General features: G+C 46.8%; 1 protein-coding gene across 1 annotated transcript in view; it reads left to right on the top strand.

The window, feature by feature from the left end:
* The first annotated feature begins 1,975 nt into the window (after positions 1-1,975).
* Positions 1,976-23,465, top strand: part of FRMD4B (FERM domain containing 4B) — an 87,426-nt gene continuing 65,936 nt past the window's right edge. The window contains exon 1 of the mRNA XM_054387338.1: positions 1,976-2,137. Within this exon, the coding sequence (XP_054243313.1) occupies positions 1,976-2,137 (162 nt within the window). The remainder of the gene's footprint in view (positions 2,138-23,465) is intronic.

The following is a 23,465-nucleotide window of genomic DNA, read 5'->3' on the forward strand; positions in this document are numbered from 1 at the left end:
TACATCACACCAACTACAACACAGAAGCTCGCTGTGCACAGTTGTAGGCTCTTGCAACATGAAGATTAGTATGGAGTGAAATGGGTTTTGTGAATACTTGCCCTGTGCTACAAGCACACAGAATGTCTTCCTTCCATGAAAGGCATTTGGGACAGGGCTGCTGCAACTAGTGTAGAGACTGTTGGCAGGCAGTTGCCTTGGGGAAGCAGTAGCAGCAATGCCATGGGATTTAACTTTCCCATGAAGCCTTTATGTAAGCTGTTCCTGCCCTCTTTTTGTGTGTTCTTTTGCACAAAAGAGCTTGATTTTTACAACCTGGTCTTGCTGGTGGTTTTAGTCAAAAATCTATTCTTTGAGTACCATCAGAAGGTGCTGGTGGTATCATGTCGGGGGCTTCCTGCAGCTTCTGTCCCAAAAAGCTTAGGAAATGCCAAATCCTCTGAGAGGATCTTAAAAAGATTAATTGCCCTTTGACTTCCACCATCCCTTTGCTCTTAATAAGAAAGAGCTCTTAAATGAAAGGTGTGACTTGGTGGCATTAACAGTTTAAGCCCCAAAAGGGCAGGATGATGCTTAATTTAAACCCAAACATTGAGGCAAGGCTGGAGTCTCCTGTGGGCTATTATTACTGTGTTTATTTGCTGTGGGCTGTTTGCTAAGAGCTCAGCTAGCACGGGCAGCTTTGTTTTCCTCATGCAGCAAGTGCTGCATTAATGGAGTTAAAGAGTTAGAGGAAAATCATCTCTTTAGCAGGTGTGGAGTGTTTAACTGGTACCATGCAACACCTGAGAGGGAGGTTAGTCCAGTGGAGGGCTATGAGAATAATGAGGGGACTGAAGCATCTCTCTTATGAAGAAAGGCTGAGAGACCTGTGGCTGTTTAGCCTGGAGAAGAGCAAACAGAGGGGTTTTATCAATGCTTATCAATGTCTAAAGGGTCGAGACGATGGGGCCAGACTCTTTCAGTGGTGCCCAGTGACAAGACAAAGGGCAACAGGCACAAATCAGAGCACAGGAGGTTCCAGCTGAACATAAGGAAAAGCCTGGAGGGTAACTGGAGCACTGGAACCGGCTGCCCAGGGAGTTTGTGGAGTCTCCTTCTTTGGAGGCTTTCAAGACCCACCTGGATGTGATCCTGGGCACCCTGGTCTGGGTAACCCTGTTTCAGCAGGGAAGTTGAACTCAATGATCCCCAGAGGCACCTTCTGACCCCCACCATTCTGTGGTTGTGTAGCACAGAGATGGCTCTCTGCTGCAGCTATCTGCTCTGATTCGAGCTGGGAGTGAAGTTAGTGCATCTAGTTCTGCAGGAGCATTCTGCTCCTCTCTCTTTTTTTTTTTTTTTTAAATTTCCATTCCTCCACTTGTTGGTTCCCAGAGGTGCTTTTTTAAAAATAGGATTTCTAGTGTAGAATTTGAGCATGGGATCAGCCGGGAGAGCGCGATGACAGCTTTGTTCCCTCCTTGGCAGATAATGAGGTGTCGGAGGCAGATAGCGCCGGGCGTTCGGCGGGAGCTGCCTGTAGAGCTCCTGCCCGGCTCGCTGGAGTGCGGCACCGATTAACGCTGCCGAGCCGCTGTCTTCTCCTCCTGCGGCAGCTAAACGGGGTTGCTGTCAGGGCATATGGCAAAGGGGTTAAAATTTAATAGGAAAACATAGTGGTAGCTACTGGAGCTTAACGGAGATTTATATAAGCCGCTAAGAAGGACAAGGCTGCTGTGTGAGCTGCTGGTAGAACTGAGCCACTGCAGCCGCTGGCTGGGCTTCAGGCGCCGGGGCATGCCTGGGAAGCTGCCCAGGAAGCGCTGTGAAAGAGGAGTTTGTTGTAAGGCTTGACCCTGGCTCTGTGCAACACCCCTGCCCTCCGCCCGCCGTATAAAGCCGGGCTGCCGTCATGCCAGGCGTTTGAACCAGGGAGCGAGAGCCAGCAGCAGCCAGCCGGGAACGGGATTCTGTTTCGCCGACGGAGCAGCTCATGGCTTCGGTGTTCATGTGCGGGGTGGAGGATCTGCTGTTCAGCGGCAGCCGCTTCGTCTGGACCGTGACTGTGGCCGCGCTGAGGAGGTGGTACGCTGCCCGGCTGCGGGCATGCCGGCAAGCCCTGCGAGCATGGTGCGGCCTCCGGGATGTCTACCAGGTAAAAATCCCCTGGTTACGACCCCAGGTTTGGTAAGAAGAAAGTATCTTGTCGCCTGAGGGACACGTGCTCACTCACCTGTCTGATTCCTGGGTGCACACACCCCGGGTGAGGTGGCTGGGACGGGCTGAGGCAGCTGGGACGGGTGAGGTGAGGAGCATCAACAAGCCAAAGCCACAGCTCCCACAGCCCTGCTGGGGAGCTTTATAACCCGAGTCTGAGCTGATGTCCAACACTCCTGCCACACAGCCGGCATTCTGTGTCTGCCTTGAATTCAGGGTTTGGGGGAGATAATTTCTATGCTACTTGGGTTTTATCAGCCAGTTTATCTGAAAATGTTTTGGTAACTGACACTCTCCCCACACCCATTATCACAGCACCCCGGAGCCCTTTTTGCTGCTGTCACCATCCTTGTCCCATCTGCTTGGGATCTGGGGGAAGGAGCTCAGCTCTCAGCCTGGGCTACCATCAGGAGAGCCTGACTGTGGCTTTTTCTGCTGTTTATGATGCTGGGCAGTGGCAGGTTATGAGGGGGTAGTACTCTGTTTTTGGGGGGGGGGGCTGCAATGAGTCTTGAAACAACAATTGGGGGGCTTCCCTTCCTACAGGAAAAATAGCCCACGTCACTGTACTGGTAGTTACTGTGGTATCCAGTTGCACTTAGGGTGGTGTCACTCTTTTTGGATTCTGTTTTTGTTGCCAGTTGGTTATTTTTGCATGTCTGAATTTTTGTCTTATGTGTAAACTTGTGACGTGTGCCCCATCACAGTGCCAGGCAGAGTGTTTGCTAGACTACACTGAATATTTCAAAGCTCTTTCCCCCTTCTCCCTGGTGTGCTGCAATACAGAGAATGACATGGCTTGTAGCAAATGGATCTCCAGAACCATCAGAATGTAACTTCCATGGGAAAGTCATGCTTAAAAGGACATCTGTGCCTATTTAATCCCAAAAGGATCTGTTGCTACTTAGCTTGAGGTATGACCAGGAGTGGGACAGCAGCTTTATAGTGACAGAAGTGCTTCCAAGTGCTTGAATGCATCTTGTACAGATGATGGATGTAAACATTTTGGGATATATGTGAGACGTGTATCACTTGAGGAGTGTGGATCATGTATAGTTAGGGAATGCAGGAGTACAGGCAGGATGCTCCCCATCTGTCCACCTTTACTGATCTGAAGAAATGGGGGATGCAATCTTGGCTTCTTTCTCTGTAAATTAATCCAGGTACACCTGTACCTGTGTGGGAGTTATTTTTTTATTCCATTTGTGTAAAGAGCATGGAGCTCAGACTGCCTGTGCTCCCTGCTGCATCCCCATGGAAGCAAATCCCATCCCTCCAGGGCTGGAAGAATGGCTCAGTAAGGACCAGCTCTGACAACAACTATATTCAGCTTGTTCAGCTGCAATTCTGTGATGGATGGCTCGAAGTGAAATGAATTATTTTTATTTTTTTCCAAAACAAAATGTTTTGGAACATTTGGAACACTGTGCCCTGGTGGCTGTTGGTGGATTAATCTGTCTTTTCTCTTTAACACACAGACTTACAAGTCAGTGATGCTTCTCGTAAAGTAGGGATGTGAAAATGGGTAGAAAGAGGAGATTGGTCATCTCTCATCTTTCCAGTTAGCTCTCAAACAAGGGAGGTGGATGGGGAGTGCCCCTCCCCTGCCCCTCTCTGCCCCCAGTGTGTCACAGCCGTAAGGAGAGCACTGCCAGACTGCTGGGGACATGTAGTAATGATGTTGCTCCATGCTCAGCACTCCGTGGGTCATCCCTGGGAGATGAAACCAGGCAGGAACAAGGTGACTCTCACATTTTAATGTCAGGAATTTCCTAATGGTTATTTGGGGTGTATTAAAGGGAGACAGGAGGCTGAAAGAATGCCCTGCAGCTCTTCCTTGTTGGGTTGCATAAGACATTGCTTTTTGTGCTGAAGTCTTGGCTCTTTGCTTTTAAAACCGCTGGCAGAATTCTGGCTGAGTCCATTGGGTGTGGAACTGAGCACACAGCATTAAATGTCACCATTCTGTTTGGATATTGGAGCCCTGTAAGAGAGGATGAATCAAATATTTTTGTTTTTCCATTTTTTCTTGGAAACACGTCAAGCTATGGGAACATCTAGAGGTAGGTGGATGACCCCTGCACATGGAGCTGTACTGTGAGCCATGCTGTGTTACATTTGTTTACCTCAGGCTCAGTGGTGCAATGTATGAGCAAAACAAGCAGTGGAGAGCTCTCCATGGACTTGTTACTTTGAGGTGGATGTTGCAGTGTGGGACTAGGCTTTAATATTGGACATGAGATTTGTGTCCCATCGTTACCATAGGTCCTTATCTTGAGCAAATTGTCTTCCTTCTTTGTGCCCCTGCTCTTTGTCAATAAGATGGATATAACACTCTCCTACCCTCCAAGGATATGGTTTATTTTCTCAGGCTTTTGCTTGAAGTCCTGTTGCCACATGAAAGCAGGTTTTTGCCCGGTGTTTTTATTAATGTTGGCCCCTGGACAGGTGCTTAGCAAAGTCATTTCCAACCTTGGCTTCATCAAGAATGTTCGTATTTCTGCAGCTCCTTGGGTTTGTATTTCAGGCATGAAAAGTACCACAAATAAAGGCTCTTCTGACTACATTTACACTTTTATCCTCTCTGAGGACTTCTTGGGCTGTGCACTGTGTAACAAATCAGGAAACAAGCCACAACTTTGTCACTGAGCTACGTGTAAGGAGTGTGTGGAGAAGGGTGAGATGAGAGGCACTTTTGCTGCTGGTCAGCCCTGGAGGCACCAGGTGCCTTTGATCCATAATTGAGGTTAATGTTGTTTTGAGGGTCAATGGCTACTTTTGGTTGAATTGGACACTGGTAGCAAGTACATTCTCGTGGCAAAAGGAAAGCCAGTAGGGTACCTGAGTTTGTTACTGTGGGGGGAGTGGGGGGTTGGTTGTTCTTGTTTTAGATGTAAAATTCTTGCTAGTCTCATGGGAGACCTGAGTTTGAGTCCCATCATGAAGAAGCTGTAAGACTGTTGTGCTTCTACGCAGGGCTCTCACCTGCATCTGAGTCGGCAGGTGCAGGGGTGGTCACGTGTGCAGAGCTGTCTGGCCAGGGGAGGCTGAAATCCTCTCTGCCAGCATAAAGCTTTTACCTGCCTTAGCAGCTTTAAGTACAAAAAGCACCCCCCCACCACCAAGAACAAACCAGCCTCTGTCAGTCACCACCTCTTGAGCTGCCTTGTTCCTAGCATGCGTATGTGGAAACACCCTCCAAGATCCTACCAGCTGTTGTTTCATCCAGTTAATGGTGTAGGGACTTCAGTCCCAGCCCAGCAAGCCAAGCTCTGGCACTCCCCCAAACTGGTCTCTGCTCCAGGGTGCTTGCCATCGTTTGTCTCATCTGCCAAATGGAAGGGATGTTCGATTTGCCCAGAGCCTATTCATCTGGAGGAGCCTGTGAGCCAAAGTGCTGATGAGGTGTCCCATTTCACTCTAATAACCTCTGAACCCTTGGGAGGGGAGGAGGGCTGTATGGTATGTGAATTCATCCTCTCTGCAAGTGCTTGGGTTGTATGCCAGGGAGCACCATGTTTTCTCCACGGTGAAGAACATCCAAAAGCTTGTCCTAGAAAAAGAGGCTTGTGGAGATAGCTGATGGGATAGCTGATGCAGATCTTTGGAATTGCACTGACTCTGTATGGGTTATTTGGGCTACCAGGGCTTGGAAAGAATCCTAGATGAGGGTTGAGCACAGAAACTTTCATACAAGGGTACCCATTTCCTATCAGGGAAAGCAGCAAGGGCTGTATTGTTGTTGTGAACATCTGGCACACAGTGCTCTGGTCTGCTAGCCAGGCTTTGGTGGTCTTCCTAGAGCCCCCTGATGCCCACAGTAGGAGTGTGTGACACTTCTGGGTGTTCTGACTCTTTGTCCAAAAGAAAGATTTTTGGCAGGGCTCTCCACATGCTGGTTTTATAGGCCACCTGTCTTCAGTCTAATTATAGAGCAGTAAAATAGAAAGTGAAATTTTTATATGAGTGAGGTTAATAAGCAATGGCAAAGCCAAAAACTTTCAGGATCAACATCCATCCCACATTCAGTTACTGGTGTTACCATTGGCCTGACTTTCACTCTGGTGCTTTTCTTCCTCTGAGGTCTGAGTATCAATTTTCACTCCTATGTCCCACATGGTGGTCACTCCTCATTAGCCCGGATGCTTCAAGCATGAAGGAAAAAATTGCATCCAGGTCTATCTGATAATTGTAGAATCACAGAGTAGTCCCAGGCTAGAAGGGACCTCCCTGCAGTCAACAGGGACATCCCCAACTATACCAGGTTGCCCAGAGCCCTGTTGAGCCTCACCTTGAGTATCTCCAGGGAAGGGACCTCAACCACCTCCCTGGGCAACCTCTTCCAGTGATCCACCACCCTCATAGTAAATAATGCAGGGAACTTCAGGGAACTTCTTAAACATTAAATACTGGTCCAGTGAATGCATTAGTGTCAGGGTTAGGTGCATGTCACTCAGTCTGCTCACTGCAGAAGAGAAACCAGGCAGCCAGGCCCCAAACTCCCTACAGAATACGATGACACGTTGTGGTTGATATCTGCTGGACCTGAAACCAGGCATGGGAGCATCTCTGCAGTTAAGTTATCCAGTTACACTGATCATCTAGTTCTATGGTGTAAAACTGTGAATTGAATTCAGGGTTGTTTTTTTTTTTTGGACCAAGTGCTTTTTAACCTCTGAAAGGTCATTTCCTCTGTGTGAAGTGAAAAAAAAAAGTGTTGCTGATGAAGCACAATTAAGAAGCTTTGACCATGTGTCCATCCCATACGTACCTGGGGTGGAGAAGCAAGAGAGGAAGCAGTTGACTTCTGTTTCCTATGGTGCTAACGTAGTTCGTTTGGATAGTGAGGACCTTGTTTCCTCTGCCACCACACCTTCACTTGGCATTATAAAAAATGCTGACAGCAAACTGGAGATGCCTTTTTTTTTTTTTTTTTTTTACCCCCCTCTTCACAATGAAAAGTGGTTTAGGAGCCTGGGAGGGGAGTGCTGTGTTGTCAGGGCAGAGCAGAGCTTTCCTTCCTCTGCACCGGACAAACTCCAGGAACGATGCTAAGAGGAAACATCACAAGGCATCCTTATGGGTCAGAGCTTTCTAAAGACAGTTTTTAAGACCTTTTTAGAGGATGCTGAATATGTGCCCCTTCAAAGATTTCAGCTTGGGCACTGGGGATTATCAGTTGCTCTGGAAAAGTTTTGCTCCAACTGCTTCCTTCTACTTGTTTTTCTTTAGGGGATCTAATGCTGTGACACTACTCATATGTCACCTGCAGAGCTTTGGCTCTGCTTGAAACTCCCATCACATTCAAACATGGCATGTGGAGGCTTCTCTGTGGCTGGGACTTCAGAGGAGTCTTTTACAGAACTGTGAACAAGCCTGGCTTTGGGCACTGCCTCCTGATGGCTTAGAGTTAAATTTGGCTTTACCTGCTTCTAACAGCAGCTTTCCAAAGCTTTCTGCCAGACATATTTCCATTTGAGCTCATGATATAACGTTTTCTTTTGGAGAAAGTTGATTCAAACAAAAATATGATTTTTGTACCTCTCCTCCCTCTTCCCTAGCAAACTTCACATCCAGACTGTGAACTTCATCTCATTTCCTTCAGGGTGTCACGGTGCCAGTTTCAAACAGTGCTTTCTATTCACTAACCCCTCTGGCCTGTATAAATATTTTTCTTTCCCCCTTCGATCTGATGCAGTTCACAAAATACGTTAGATTTCAAATGTCGCTGGCACTGCTTTCCAGAAGCAGACTCCTGTATAAAGGTATCACTGTATGAGCTTGCCTGGATAAATCTCCATTTTGGTCTTGTGCAGAGAGGCTGCCCAGCTTGCTCTGACTGGACAAGAGGCTTATGAAAAGGTAAATTAAAAGTGGTTCACAGGCACGTGCTGTTTTTTTTCCATACTTTTTCTCTTGTTGTTCTGAGTTGTAGCTTCTCTCAGTTCTTTTGCTAGTGCTGTCACTGAAGTTCTTTGCAATCTTGGATGGACCATCCACATGTTTAAAATAACACTGCACTATCTTTGCCTCCTCGTTTTCCAAAAAATCAGGCCACCCTTGTACAGTCTGCATTGCTCTTAAAACCTCTAAGTCATAATTAGTGATTAGCAATTCTCCTAATCTTCTGTACAGATGGAGGCCAGTTCATTCTCAGAGACTGCAAAGAGGATAAAGCTCTCAGTACAGGAATATATTAGCTTAAAATACCCTCCCCCACACAAATACACATGTACGCTTTTCCCTGCTAATTGGCCTGCCATTCATTGAGATGTGCATCAGCTCTGGAGGGGAAGGAGAGGTGGGGGAGCATAAGGGTCATCAAAATGCTGAGAATAGCCTGAATGTGCTATTTCTAGCTATTAAAAGCCATCATTGATAGTCCAAGCAACATCAGATTAAAGACTGTGATGTTTCAGAGGTTGCTTTTCCAACTTGTCCTGGTGATGGGAGTCCCAGCGTCCATCTTCCTGTTTGCTATCAGGTGGAAGTGTGTGGTGCCAGCAGAGTTGGGAGCAGTGATGGGGAAGCTGCTTACACTGCATGGCTACTGCTGCTTTTTGAGCATCTTGGGTTTACTTTTTTTGGGGCCAGTGGTCTCTAGGTAGGGTGATGTTAGCTGGGAAGAGGGTATGTGGTGTGGAGAAGGCCATGCTTGCTGGTACCTCCTGTAGGCCAATTACTTTCTTGTGCATGAGTGGGGGAGGCAAAGGACTGGGTGATGGAAGTGAAGAAGCTGGAAGAGCAGGAGAGGATAAGAATTACATAGTGTGAAAAGTACAGGCTGTGCAAGAGAGGGAAGAGAAGAGAATGATCAGAGAACAAGAAAATCATCATTCTGACCCCATTCAGGTGGGTGTCAAAACATCCCGTACTCCAAACTGAGCTTGCAAGAAAGTGTGGGAAAGCAAACAGGTAGGGGCAGCAGGAGTGCAACAGGAGAGGAAAACAGGTTCTAAACAGACAGGGAACAAACAAAGCAAGTAAACAAATAACAAAACCCAATCTTTCTAGAAAGATGGCTGTCCTGGGCAAAGAGGGCACAGAGTTGTCTGGCTGACTCTGGACTGGACGTGTCTGGTTGCCAGTGCTGTTTTGGGAGAGCAAATATGCTGTGTAGATGAAATCCGTGGGGAATGTGGTTGGGCAGGTGCACTTAGCAGGCATGCAAGATGGTGTTGGCTAAGCCACAGCGAAAGTGGGAGTGAGTAATTCCTCTCTAGTATCAAGCACGTTGCACCTGCTCACCTTATTCAGAGAGGCAGGGGAGTGAGTGCCGCATTCACTGTAGGGTCGTGAGCCTTTGAGTTGCTGCAGCACTGCCACCCACAAACCCCATCTCAGAGCTCTTCTTGTGGCCCCTGAGTTTCAGGGAGTTTCCCCTGCTCAACTCTTGCTGCTCTGACAGCTGCCCACTGCCGAAACCTCTTCTGGGCATGCTGCATTTCTTTAAAGCTCTAATTTTTCTTGTCTAGAAAATTTATCTGTAACCCAGAGCAGAGCTGAATTGCACAGCACAGGTCTGTGTTTGTTTGGAAGCCCCAGATTCTCTGAGGAGCTATGCTCTTCCCCTCCTCCAGCTATTCCTGTCCCTGTGGTTATCCCAGCAGGGCAGAAGTTGGCACCACCCAGGTAACTTCCACGTCATTTCTCTAAGGAAAAATGACTCACCGTCTATTTTCCATTTTATTTTGGGGCTTTGGAGTCTGTTTTGGAGACAAATACAAGTTCGTTGCACTGAAATACTCTCCCAAAACTGGCTCAGCTACCACCCCTTTGGTTACTGGCACAGTCTGGACCTGCTGGCAGGACCTGACCTGGCATCCTTTTGCCTGATGTGGGACCAGCTTATGTTTTTTCATGAAACCTGTGATAAGTGAGCATTGCTTGGAGAGGTTTTGTAGTCTGACTGTGAGAATGTTAACTTTTGCAAAGTGACTTTGGGAAAAATCTCACCTCTTTGTCTGCAGCTGTTTGAAAGTGGGATATTTGATCAAAGCTGGTTCCCCTGCACTAAACAAAGAGGGCAAGACACCTCTGGCACCTCACTGCATCCCATGTGTCTGGGGTAGCTGAGGTGAGCTGGCTTCTGAGGTGTCAGGATTTAGGGAAGCAGCCCCAGGTTGGGGGGGGGCAGGGCTGACTCATGCAGTTTGAATTTATGGACCAGGCAGCCCTGCTTCTCTTCCCAGCAGCTTTCTTAAGGCTCTGCCTTAGCACAGTGCTCTGCAGCTTAATCGAGCCTGTTGCTGGCCTCAAACACTTGGTGTACAGAGCTTTCTGTCTGGGGGAGTTGAGCTAGACCAAGAGAAGTACCTCTGAGAAGTGGGAGCCATTCATCTCCAAGGTGCTTTCAAAAGGTTGATCCCAAAGCTGTTGCTTCTCATTCTGATAAAAGCAAGCTAGTTTCTTTCAGATGTTGAACCTGATTTTTTTCCCCCCTATTAAAATAGGTGCATGGCTTATAAAAATCAGGGTGGAAAAGTCTTCATAGTTTGTCTTCTCTGTGCTAAGTCAGTGCTCACTTGGGAGCATTCAGCTAAAAGGAAGAGGTTGCTTTCCCTCCCAGGTGAGGATGTCTTCATATGTGTCCAGAGCTGCTCTTGACTCTGGTAGCATTTCACAATGTTCCTCCTGGCCTGTATCTCCCAGCCCATGTTGGATGCTGTGGTCCTGGGCTGGGTTGTTCCCTTGGCATCAGTCTACCTACCGTAATTCATGCAGCCAAAGGATGTGAGTCAGTGATGTGATTTGAAAGCTTTGGGTACCCATACCCACATCAAAAGGAGATTAATAGTGCTGAGCTGTGTTTGTGAAGGAGGGACAGGCTTGTATTCTAGATTTCAAAGTAAATAGATGTGTCAGTCTAAGATTTGTGCCTCCTGAGTACCTGCCTGGAGGTCAGGTTGGAGCTCTAGAGGCTAAAGCCTCCTGGATTTGTGTGCACTGTTCCTTGGTTTCCTGATTTGTTTTCCTTTTCTGTTTTCAGGGAAAGCAGTGCTGTATAATTGTTTGACATTTCTTTTGGAGGAGAGCTCAGCTTTGGTGCCTTGGTGTGATGCCTGTGCTCTGCCTGACACAGTTACACAGTTAACATTGCTGCATCAAAGCCCAGAGGTGTGTGAAGCCTTTTGTGGGTTGATGTGCCAGAGGGGAAGAAATCCAGGAGGTGAAGCATAACTTGGTGTTTTGCACACAGAAAGCAGCCCTGCCAAGGGAGCAGCAGAACAGCAGGCAGATGATTGACTCCTACACCTCTACCAGCAGTAAACTGCACACCTGGAGACCAATGCTGACCCCAGAACAAATGCAGCCTTATGGCCAAAGGTGTAAAACTGTCCACATGCAGGCTCCCTCCATGCCGTGTGGTAGCCCACATTAGAGCCAGTGGACCAAAACATGCTCTGGGAAATCCAGTGAAACTTTGTACCTGAGAGTGTCTGTTGCAGCCACAGATTGTGGAGATGTGAGAATCGAGGGCAGGTGTGCTGAGAAGACAAGCTCTGGCTCTTTCCATTTAACTGTGCACCTTCAGATCAGTAGGTGAGCTGCTCTGCTGCTGCAGGGCCAATCCCCTGATACCAGGGGTCCAAAGTGGGAGTGGTTTGAAGTTTTAGCACCATGCCGAGTTTTAGCATAAAGGCTCCTTCTGTCCACTGGATGGGGATATGCAGGGTGGAAGAGCTGGAGGGGCGATGGCAGCTCCCAACAAACAGAGAGCTGTTGGTATGGGGATCCTCAGCTGGCTGCCACAGTGCTGGAGATCTGGCAGGGAACTGTGGTCCCACAGTAAGGTGTCACTGCCCCAGGCAGTTGGTAACTGATGGGTTTTTCCCTTGGGTTTGTTTTATAATAAAGGGGTTAATATTACAAAGGAAAAAAATCCCACATCATTGTAATGCTTTCCCAGCTCCCCTCCATTTTTAACAATCACATTTCCACTACCCATGTCTCCTGACTCAGGCTGGAAAAGCTTTTGTTTCTCAATTTGTAATCAAAGCAACAAATGTGAAGGTTACTTCCTTGAGGTTATATGGCAACGGAAGAAGCCCGGAACCATGTCTCCCTTCTTCCCTCAGCCTGAATGCACAGAAAACAAGTGCTGAGCACTTCTTGGGATTCTCCAGTCCTTTTCACCCAGCAAGGGAGTGTGGCTTGGAGGTAAGAGGCTATATTTTAATTCCTGATGCTTTGCAGCAACAGATAACACTCTTCAGTGCTGTTCTGTTGTGCCCCTGCTAAAACATCATGCAGAGCTGAGAGCTGTGTGTGTGGAGGAGAGGGGAAATCAGGAGTGAGATCAGTTTGCTTTGCACTACTTTAGTGCAGGCTGAAACTGTCTCGGGTATTCTTCTCTTTGCCCTGAAAGATCAGTCCATAAAAATAGTTTAGCATCTTTTGCACCCTGTTGTGGAGATAAGGAGCTGCTTGTTTACTCCCAGCATTTACAGCTGCTTTTTCCTGCCTTTGTTTTAAGTACTGCCTCAGCTGCTTTGGGAAAGCGCTAAAGCCAAGCTTGACTCTGGTAACGTTGCTGCAGCTGGAGAGAGGGGGTCTGTAATTTCTGATTGCAGAGAAAACTCTTTTTTGGAGATCACCGTTACAGGCAGCTCTGAGATACGATTTAAGCTGAACAAAGCACAGATTCATAAGTGCTTAGAAAAGGCAGTCAGTGCCGGGTACAGTAGCTCCTTTCAGCATTAAACGTCTCATCAGTAAGGTCCCCACCCCTCTTGCCCCAAAACAAACCCTCATGAAGAGGCTGGCGCTGGAGATGCAGCAGTGCACATGGAGATCGTTACAGGCTGTTGAGAGAGAGCCTTTGATCTGAAGAGCTTGGTTTGCTTTAAAAGCAGAGCATGAGGCAGTCCAAATCTGTCCAAGCCCCAAGTGCCTGGCACAGTGCTGGTGGCTGGGCAGGCTGGCTCCTCACCACCAGCAACACCACAGAAACATCACCCATAGCCATAAACTTGACTTCTTCTAGGGAGCTTAGGATTTCAGGCTTTTCTTGGGCTATTGGCTCCTTGCATTTTTGTTTGAGTTACAGGCTCCAAGGCAGTTCATATGGACTTGTGGTACAGCCCTTTTAAATTCTTTTTTCGTTGCTTGTTTGCCTAATGTCTGTTCAAGGCTGGTGTCTGGGTTTCCTGAGGGACTCCTGCCAAGCATGAGTGTTGCAGGAAAAGTCCAGGGAGAGGATGGGGACAGGATGGGGATGAGCTGGGTGCAAAGATCCCAGTGGGGCAGAAGAGGAAGAGATGCAAGATGCCTTCGGAGTACATGATGCTGCCAAGAGAGGATGGCAGACATTTGGTTCAGGCTTTGTTTGTGTGTGTCTCCGGTCTTAAGAGTCATCCTTCTAAAATTTCATCCAGGTGTGAGCAGGGGTGCAGAAGACAATGAAAAAGTGAAACGTGGGGGAACAGAGGAGAACAGCCTGTGAAAAGCCATCGAAGAAACAGGGGAGAGCTTCAGAGCTAGGGAGAGGCAAAAAGTTACTGAGGGCAGGGTTTGGGTCTTCAGAGATGGGAAACCCTAAGGGGATTTTTCTTTTAGACTTCTGTAGTTATTCCCATCACAGGGAAAGCTGAGTTTCTGTTTCAAGTGGTCAGGGATTGCTTCTGAGGTGGAATAAAACACAGGAAAAGTTACCAGAAGCTCTGCACAGAATATCTCTTGAGATTCATGTTGTAGAGACTTAAGCAAAGAAGCAGGAGCTTAACTGATTTGCCTCCACCCTTCTGGCTGAGGAATGAAGGTCAGAACAGGTCACAGGAGGACAGGTGTCTGGTCCTGCCCCATGGTGGGTACCACTCATTCAAGGGCAGAGGATGCTGCTGGCTCCATGCAGTGCCCTTTTTCAGGGCTCACACCACATTTGCCTGTTGAGTAGTGTCAGGAAAGCTCTCTGATCTTGCAGGATCTTTTTTTTATTCCCGTTCTTCCACCCCTGAGTTCCTAGGGGATTACACTGGAACAAAACATCACCATGGGCTTGTGCCTCGTAATGACCTGACTGCAGTGTCTCAGTGCTGCTGGTGATAAGCCTGTCTTCCCCAGACACTAATTCATTAGCTGTGTTCTGCCAAGGAAAGCAGATGTTGGATGAAGTATTTCATTGACTTGATATTTGTGGCAGATTTGCACTGATTGTTTCCTCTTCGTTTTCCTGATATTTTTTTTTTTTTCCCTCTGAGCCTAGCCGTGGAGTTGCCTGTCTGCTCTGTTCTTGCTGTTAGTTGAAAGGCATCGCAGGGTGGTAGGAATGGTAACATCAGCACTCCTGGAGTGACATGACTTGTTTGAGAAACATTACAGCTTTGAGCAGGAGACACTTGAAGGAGAACACTGATGTAACAAGGGGGTTGTTCCTTCCAGAAGGTGGCTAACCTCTGCCCCTCTGTCAGAGGGACTCGGCGTCTGCTGATAACACTGCCAGCAAGATCCTGTGGCCTTTGGCAGTGTCAGGGGAGGTGAAATGCTGTCTGGATGCTGCTTGTCAGCTGAAAAGCATGGGGCCAACAGTCAGTGAAGGCTCTTCTCCAGCAGTTCATCCCTCTCCCTGTGCTGCAGGAACTGCTGCTGCCTGAGTGTTTGTAGCACTCTTGCTGGTGCTCAGGTCGTGGGTGAACGACCCCTGGACCTTTATCTGTGTGTGCGAAACTGCAAACAGTAGCATCAGGAACAGCAGCCACACTGCAAACTTTCCTTCTAGGAAGGAGTGAGGTTAATTTTTCACCTTGCATGCTCCTGGCAGAGACCAAGAAGCAGCAGTTCTCCTGTGTATATTTTCCTCTTGGCAAAGGGCTTTATCTTCTGGCTGGGAAAACTGTATTCATCATTTTGAGGAAGACCAAATCGATTTGTTCCCCAGGTTTTCATTCATCACTGCTTTTGGTTCTGTTTTGTGGTTGTTTTTTGGTTTTGTTTTGTAGCCTTTGGTTTGGTTTTGCTTTGTTGTTGTTGTTTTGGTTGGGGCTTTTTATTTGTTGTTTGTGGGTGGTTGGTTTTTCTGGTCATGGGTGATATTTTCTTTGGTTGAGGGTTTGGGGTTTTTTTTTTGTTAACTTTGGGGGATTTTTTTGGTTGTTAGGGTTGTGGGGTTTTTTTTTAGCTTGTTTGTTTGTGGGGGGCTGTTTTTGTTTTGTTTTTTTTTTCATCAGTGCATTCATTATTTCTGAGCATCCTGTTTGAGTATTTTTGGGAGAAGAGTGTGAGGATTAAAGCCAAATGACCTCCTCTAGTGAGTGGGATCTTTCTAATAACCACAAGAGGCTGTGCCTGTTCTGTACAAATCAGCAAACCACAGAATCATAGAATTGTTAGGCTTGAAAGGGACCTCGAGGATCATCTGGTTCCAACCCCCCTGCCATGGGCAGGGCCATCCATAAAGCAAGTGAAGAAGTCCTTTAGATTCACCATCCTCTGCAATGAGAAACAGCAGAGAAAATGGAGAAAAAAGAGACTTGAATAGAAAGGCTGTTGGCACTTGGCCCTGAAAAGCCACAGTGCCTGCTGTGAGGGAGAGCACTTGGGCTGTTGCTTTGCCAGAGCTTTTTACTGGCTCAGCTGGTAGGGCTTACATGAAAGTCAGTTGATGCTCTGCAGGAGTCAGTGTTTTCATCCTATCTTCAATTCACATGGTTATTTTAGGAAGGTGCCATGGAACCTGGACAGCTTCCTGGTCCCCTGTTCCCAGCACTGTGTTTTATCTCCAACTTTGTGCCAAACTTCAGCAGAGCAAACATATCCATGGAAAGCATCAAAGGGGCAATTGTACCAGCTTACATTTAAGCTTTCTCCAGCCAGGCTTGTAGTAAAACATTTGTCTGTGTCATACTCAGTTGGATCTTCAGGTGTCTATTCCTGCCTGGCCTGCTCCTGAGACAAGAAACACAGAGACATCCTGAGGCTGGGAATGGCTCTGTACAGTCCCTGAAATTGCTGTGGGTGTTGGGATGGGAAAATGTAGAACCAGGGTGGGCTGTAGAGCCTTGGGGGGAAGGATGAAGGTGGTACTTGGAGCCACTTTTAGGTGAGATGGGTCCTACAAGGTGGCATTAAGAGTGAAGAAGTAGTCAGCCACTTGACTGCATTGCTGGCTATTTAAGCAGATCCTGCTTTCTGTTGAGGTTAATACCAAGCTAAAAATGATTTAAGGCAAAATCCTGGCCCTATTAAAATTAATGGTTAAACACATTGACTTACATTGGAGGCAGAACTTCAGCCCAAGTTTTCTTTAAGATTCAAGAATTAGGAAGGAGAGGCAGTATGTCTGGAGACATGATCTGCCCCCACTAAAGCTGGTGGAAGCTCTGCTATCACCTTTGAAGGGATGATGGCAAATTTATCGTGTCTGTCTGAGCCAGGCTGCAGCAGCACAGCATTGTGAACACTGGCTGCCTGAGCTGGCATGGGTAGAGACTGGGGAAAACCTGTGGCTTTGGACCCAAAGCCAACCCTTTATGTTTTGCAGGAGCTATCAGTGATCCAGGAGGTTTTGAGGAGAGGGCAACCATGCAGAAGAGGCATCACCTGGGGGTTCTTACACTCCCGGGGGTGATAGAGAGATAAACAGTGGGACATGATGTGGCAATGGCATGGGAGCATGATTCCCTTCCCCAGATTGTCATCTGTGGGCAGGTGGAGCATTTCCAACCCTCCCACCCATCTGTTTCCCCTGAGCACCTCCCACACTGGGATACTTGGTGACCATCACCTACACTGGGTGGGGAAGGACCTCAGGCTGCAAACAGGCTCACAAGCAGCATGCGCAAGGAGTTTTTGGAGCCCTTAAAACAAGTCCTTAAAGTTTCCAGAGAATTTCTGTTCTTAAACAAATCCCTTAATTGTTATTTTTCTGCCTATTCCTTAAAGCTCTGAGTGATTCCAAGTGCTGGAACACGCTGAGGCTTTGCTCTCCCAAAAGGCACACCAGGAAACTCTGAGGTCATTTAAACCGTTATAAGGTTTTTTGTTGGTTCCCTGCCCCTCCCCCCCCACTTCCTCCCCCAGCTGTATGCAGGCCCCTTCCTTCCAGAAGGACAGGCAAAGGCTATTCTTTTCCTGAGATGTGCCTGGTTAGGGCAGCTCCACATTGCAATACATTCTTGCATCTTATTTCATATTTTTGTCAAGCAGTGCACGTTTAGGGGCCAGCCGTCAGCCGTCCAGTTGCATCAAAGTCAATGACGCAGTGCTGATCCCAGGCAGTGTTGATCCAAGGCAGCTGAGGATCTGATCCTAAATGCCTTCAGGACCAAAGGAAAAACAAAACAAAACCAAAACCCCTACCACCTAAATGCTGATGAAATCTGAGGTCACCATTGGGGCTTCAATACTAAGCTTTGAAATCTCTTACAGGCTTATGACTTACAGAAAGGGGATTGGGGGAAAAAAAAAAAACTACAGGAAATTACTGGTGATGCTTTATAGCTGGTTAACTGCAGCTCAGGTAGGGATTTTGAGGTGAAATTCTCTTTTAAGTGCAGGGCTGGCTCTCTGGGCTCATGCACCTGCAAAGCAGATTAAAAGCAAGATGGCAGGATTTTGAGACCCCCTTCCTCCATGCCAGAGGCTTTGTGCAGAATGGGTTGGCATGGCAAAGGGACAGCATTTCCTGACTGACATGTGCATCTTGTGGCAATATTGCTCTTTCTCTTTTGATAATCTGTATGATTTTCTTTAGTGCTCTGACTGCTCCAGCCACTGTGATGAGGCTGTTTCAGAAATAAACAAGCCAGTTTTCACAATCCATGTTCTAAAGACGCACTACAGCCAGATTTCTCACTTTTAAAACTGCTGGTTTAAGGGTTGTGTGCCAGCCACTTAGGTAGTGAAAATGCTTCCTTTTTCTCTCTCATTACTAGATGCATCAGTGCAGTTTTACTTCCTGTGTAATATCTTCTGGAGTTTATCCAGTTTGGTTTTGTATGCAAGTTGCTTATGGAAAGAATATGCACAGGCAGTTCTGTGCACTTTAGATTGAATCCCTGGTGTCACACTCAGGTGGTTTCCAGGCAGAGCTCATGATGGTGCTCAGTAACACTCATGCCTGGGGAAAAGGGTTTATTCTGAGAGGAAGGGAAGAGCTGAGGGAAGAGGTCTGCTGCTTTCAAAAGATTTCTCAGGGAGTTTGGGCTGTCAAGGATGTGAACCCTCCCTGGACTGGGGAGTGGGTTTTAAACTTCCAGTAGTGTGTATTTATGTGGATTATAGAATCACAGAATGACAGGGTTGGAAGGGACCTCTGAAGGTCATCTAGTCAAATCCTCCTGTAGTAAACAGGGACATCCCCAACTAGATCAGGTTGCTTGGAGCCCCACCCAACCAGACCTTGAATGCCTCCAGGGATGATGCCTCAACCTGTTCCAATGTTCCACCACCCTCATAGTAAAAAACTTCTCCCTAACGTCCAACCTAAATTTACCCTTTTCTAGCTTAAAACCATTGTACTTTGCCCTCGTGCTATGCAAGACCCTTGCACAGCCCTCCCATCCCTGAGCAGGTTGCAGTTGCCTATCAGAGCGATGTGGTTGTGCCAGAAGCATTTGCATGTGGACTGCTGAAGCTCAAATCATGGCACATCTCGAATGAGAGCAGCTGGGATGTATGCACAGACCTCAGAGCATTTCAATAGGGGAAACAGTTCCAAATTTTGTCTCTGTACAGCTCATGTATAATGCTCTCTTCTATGGGCACAGAATTTAATAGGGTTTGGGTTTCTTTTGGCTTTCCCTAGTAGCAAAGACTCCAGACCTGAAAACAAACAAACAAACAAAGGCTTAAAAATAGAAGTCAGTGACAGATACAAACAACTATGCCAAGAGATGTCCCAGAACTGAGGTTCTGGGAGGTGACATCTAGTCTGGAAGGAGTGCAGCACACTCCAGATTACTTCTGACCTGAACTCTTCAGGATTTCCCATTCCTAAACTACACTTCAGGAGATTGGTTATTCTGTCAGCTTTTCTATTTTTTTTTTTTTTTTGTCCCTAACTTTTTGGTTTTTTAGAGGTTTCCTGTTTACACTCCATCTAAGTTGCTGTCTTTTTGTATGTGTTGCTGTTGTTTTTTCTTATTTTTTTTTCCTGCCTGGATGACACACTCATGGATGTCTAAATATATTGCATGTAACATCCAGCTTTGAACAGGGAGGATGTTTCTGCTGCAGAGAAACAGCATAAATATCCTGCACATGTTGGGTTATTTTCTTCCCCAAATAAACATTCAGGCTCAGGATACAACAGGAATTGGTTTAAAGAGCCAAGAAATAGTTTGGTTTTGTGGGATTTTTGGTTGGTTTGGTTAGTGGTTTGGTTGGTTTGGTTAGTGGTTTGGTTTGGTTAGTTTGGTTTGGTTAGTTGTAGGGATTTGGGGGGGGTTGCTTTTTGTGTTGTTGGTTAGTTGGTTCTGGGTTTTGGGTTGGTTGTTGTTTGGGGGTTTTCTGTCTTTTTTTTTTTTTTTTTCTTTTTAATAAATGATGTTTTGGAAAATCTGCCTGGTTTTGTTGGGTTTGTTGTTTGTTTGTTTTTTTTTTTTCTCCCCCTATGCTTTCATCCTTTCCACACATGGAGATTCTGAGAATTGTGTCTTTCTTCTCCTTCATTATCTGCCTTTTGTGCTGAAGATCTGAGTAAATCAGATTGTTGCTGAAAGCCTGCTGCCAATATTTGCCCAGGCTGCAATATTTTGATATAATTGCATTTCTGCATCAGGCAGTGTTTGTCTCCTTTTTATTCCTCCATTTGTGAGGTTTTATTGCTTGCTTGTGTGCAGAGCATACAAGTGACTTCGGGAAACAATATGAATCCAGTATCTCAGTCTGGTTTTCCCAAAAATGGGGTTGTGCATTACATCACTTTGTTAATTTCCTATTGGGAATGAGATGAGATAACAGGGATACATCATGGATTTTTATGCTGCTACCTCTTTTACTGGCTAATAGCTTAATTATGAGCAGGTTTTTAAAAATAGCTGCTGAAAAGATCAACTTAGGGGCAAGTTGCAAAAACATAACAAAATTGTTCATTGATACAGACAATAGAAAATCAATGAGAATAAACAGAACACATCAGAGATGTGTTTATATATATATATATATATATATATATATGTAAATCTCAAGGCTGCTCATGCCACCTCTTCACTGAGCCAGACAGCTGTGCTCATCTCCTGATGGATTAGCCCAACAACACAAGAAATCAATTATATTGTTCAGATTAGCAAGGAGCACTGAATTTAAAGAGGAAAGAAAATGTATCTGTGAGGGGCTCCCAGGGTGCTGGGTCTTTGAGGAACCCAGCACCCCAAGAGTTACAAGTCTCTTCCTAGACCTGAGGAAATAGGCCTGCAAGCTGTGTGCTGCAGGGAAATAAATCACACTGGTGTCACTGGGAGAGTTTAAAAACAAGCCCTTTGCTGCTTCAGCTCCAGGAGCTCAGGGTCTCTGGCTGCTGAGCTGGAAGCTCTCTTCCACACCCCTTTGGCCAAACCCCTTTATATATCCAGAGATATTATGGAGGTGAAGCCCTTTTTATGAAGCTCTCCTGCTTTTCTTCAGGAAAGAGATGAGGACCAGACCGCAGATACCTGTGACCATTGACACCTAGAGGTACTTAAAAGACTGTAGAAGTGGTGCTGAGGGATCTGGTTTAGTGGTGACTTGACAGCACTGGGTTAGTGATTGGAATAGATGATCTGAAATGTCTTGTTCAATCAAAATCATTCTATGATTCTACACTTCCATGACAATGGTGGAGTGTGTGGCATCTCTGCACCACAGTTTTGTCATGCTCTGGGACAATATGGGATGAGTGGAAAGTGACTGATACTTCAAAGCTTGTGAAGTGGTCTTGGGGGCTGCAAAAACCTCTGAAGCTTTTGGTTCTGACCCCTGTACAAATGAGGCTTGCAAAGTGTGAGTGCTGTCTTCTACAGAAGAGCCCTGCCTGCAGAGGGTGGCAATTCCATGTGAGCTGTCTCCTGGAGATGACCTCTGTGGTGGGTGACATTCCTGAGGAAGGATGGGCTTGTGTTGCTCAGTAATAGTAATTGGGAGTGATTTGTTTCTAATTGTGTTTGTAAGTACAGAGTAAGCCAAGTGAAGTGCTCTCTGCCCCATCAGGAATGGGGTGGGGATATTTGGAGTGTGCTCTAGCACAGCTGCAAAACCAGGGTGCTGGTTGCTGAAGTGTTGAGTCTGTAAGAAGAGGGTAAGGGCTGATGTTTGGACTGTCCTAGTTGACATGACTTTGTTTACGGGCTGGAGCCTGCAAACGCGAATCTGGTAGTCACCCCAGCAGCCTCACGTGCCTTGAGAGGGCTCCAGTGCCATGCAGTGAGTATCCTTGTTGTACCTCTCAGTCCAGGTGGAGAAAGCATCTTGGCAGGGATGTAGCCCTCAGGTGTGCATGCATGGGCTTGGGGGGCAGAGCTCTTCCTTGAGCTACAGGCAGCAGCAGACATTTCGTGGCCCTGGACATTGCTGTTATTTCCTACCACGCAACAGTGCTCCTGAGGTGACAGAAGCTCATGGCCACAGAGAGCTGGGGAGCTGACAGGGTTGTCACAGGAATGACATTTCACAGTGCTTTATCACTGAACACTTTGGTATCTTCTGCAACTCCTTGACTGAGCTGTCCAGTACCCTGGGAAGCAGCTGTATGATTTCTTCTGAGACAAGATTCCTGGAGACTCAGGTGCTAAATGCTATCTGTAGCTGTAAACCAGACTTTTAAACTGCGTCCACACGATTGCTCATTAATAAAATAGGGGCTAATTATCTTGCTTATCTTCAGGGGTGTCATGATGTTTAATTACATTTAAGGAGCTTTGCAATTACCTTGGACAGCTGAATAGAAGTGCAGATTATGGCTGGTATGTCTTCTATGTTTTAATCTTCCCCGCAACCTTCCTTTCTCTCAGCACAAGGCTTTCTGGATGTGTTTGCTCTAATGGAAACCTTTTTTACTTAACGATAGACAACAGAGGCAATTAAAACAGTCAGAAGTGATTAATGTGATTTCACTGGGTGAAAGCTAAAGCAGCTAGAAATTAAATAATGGCAACCTTTGTGCTATCTCCGAGCAACAGATGGGGAATGATTTAAAAACACTATTGGATCAGGCACTTCACAACAGGGGTAGATTGGTAACAGTGTGCCAGAGCCAGAAATACTCACCACCTTGAAGGGTGTGCTGATGAAATGATTAATTGATGATAACATGCAACTTATTTATGACTGTGTGATGGCTCTCAGGAACAAATGGACCCACGATCACATCATAATGGACTTAGGGCCGCAGGCAGCATGCTTGAGCGGATAAATCACAGGGAGCGCACCGGGAGTTGGAATCAGGACACTACAGCTTTGCTTCCAATACCTGAAGGATAAAGAGCTGGAAGTGGTACCCTGCTGGGAGTGTGGACTAGTGCAGTTCTGGGATGATGTCTCCTTGGGGTGCACTACCATGGGGTGGGACAATGTTTTTCGTGGGGGGCATGGCTGCTGTCTCCGTGATGTGGGCTCTGCAGCCTTGTGTGCACAAGAAGTCACTCTTCACCTGGCACTTCTCCACAAATTGCCATTCACAGAAGCAGCAGAAATGAAAAGGGAAGTGTTTCTTCCAGCTGGACTCCTTCTGCAGTATTGCTGTTCTGATGAGCCAGGTGATGACACATATGTAAAGTGTTGTAAATTGCCAGCGCTGGTGCCACATGTGCCATAGTCCCATTTTCCCAGACACTAGGCAGAGCTGTGCCTGCAGACAGTCATCTCTGGCCTGTTTGCAGAGCTCCTCTGGAGGGGACTCCCTCTCTCAGCTTTTGGTCAAAATGAGCTCAATTAGTTGAAACAATAAAGCTTTGTTAATTTGGCTTCTTATGGCTGACTGGTGACAGAAGAGGCTGTGTCTGGGCAGCCCTCGCTGTGCAAACAGCCACACTGTTGGAACAGGGGCAGGGCTGGGGGAGGCTGGGAGGTCTCGCTTTGGTTATATTGCAATTGAGTGTTGTATTTAGTTTTAAGTCTTTCTAAGGTTTGCATTTGCAGCATCCTAGGGTGGGAGTTGATGAGAGGGCACTGGTGGCAGCAGAGCTCAGCCCTGTCCTTGTCCCTATTCCTGCAGAGCCAGAGGGATGTGAAAGGAGAAACCACTGTGTGTTGCCATTTAATCCCTCTGGGAACCCCTATCTAAGCAAACCACCCTCAGCCGCTGCTCAGAGCTCAGAATTTATAGTCTGTGAGAAAGTTGTGCCGTCAGG

This window comes from Indicator indicator, chromosome 15 (assembly GCF_027791375.1).
Source record: "Indicator indicator isolate 239-I01 chromosome 15, UM_Iind_1.1, whole genome shotgun sequence".
Classification (NCBI taxonomy): Eukaryota; Metazoa; Chordata; class Aves; order Piciformes; family Indicatoridae; genus Indicator; species Indicator indicator.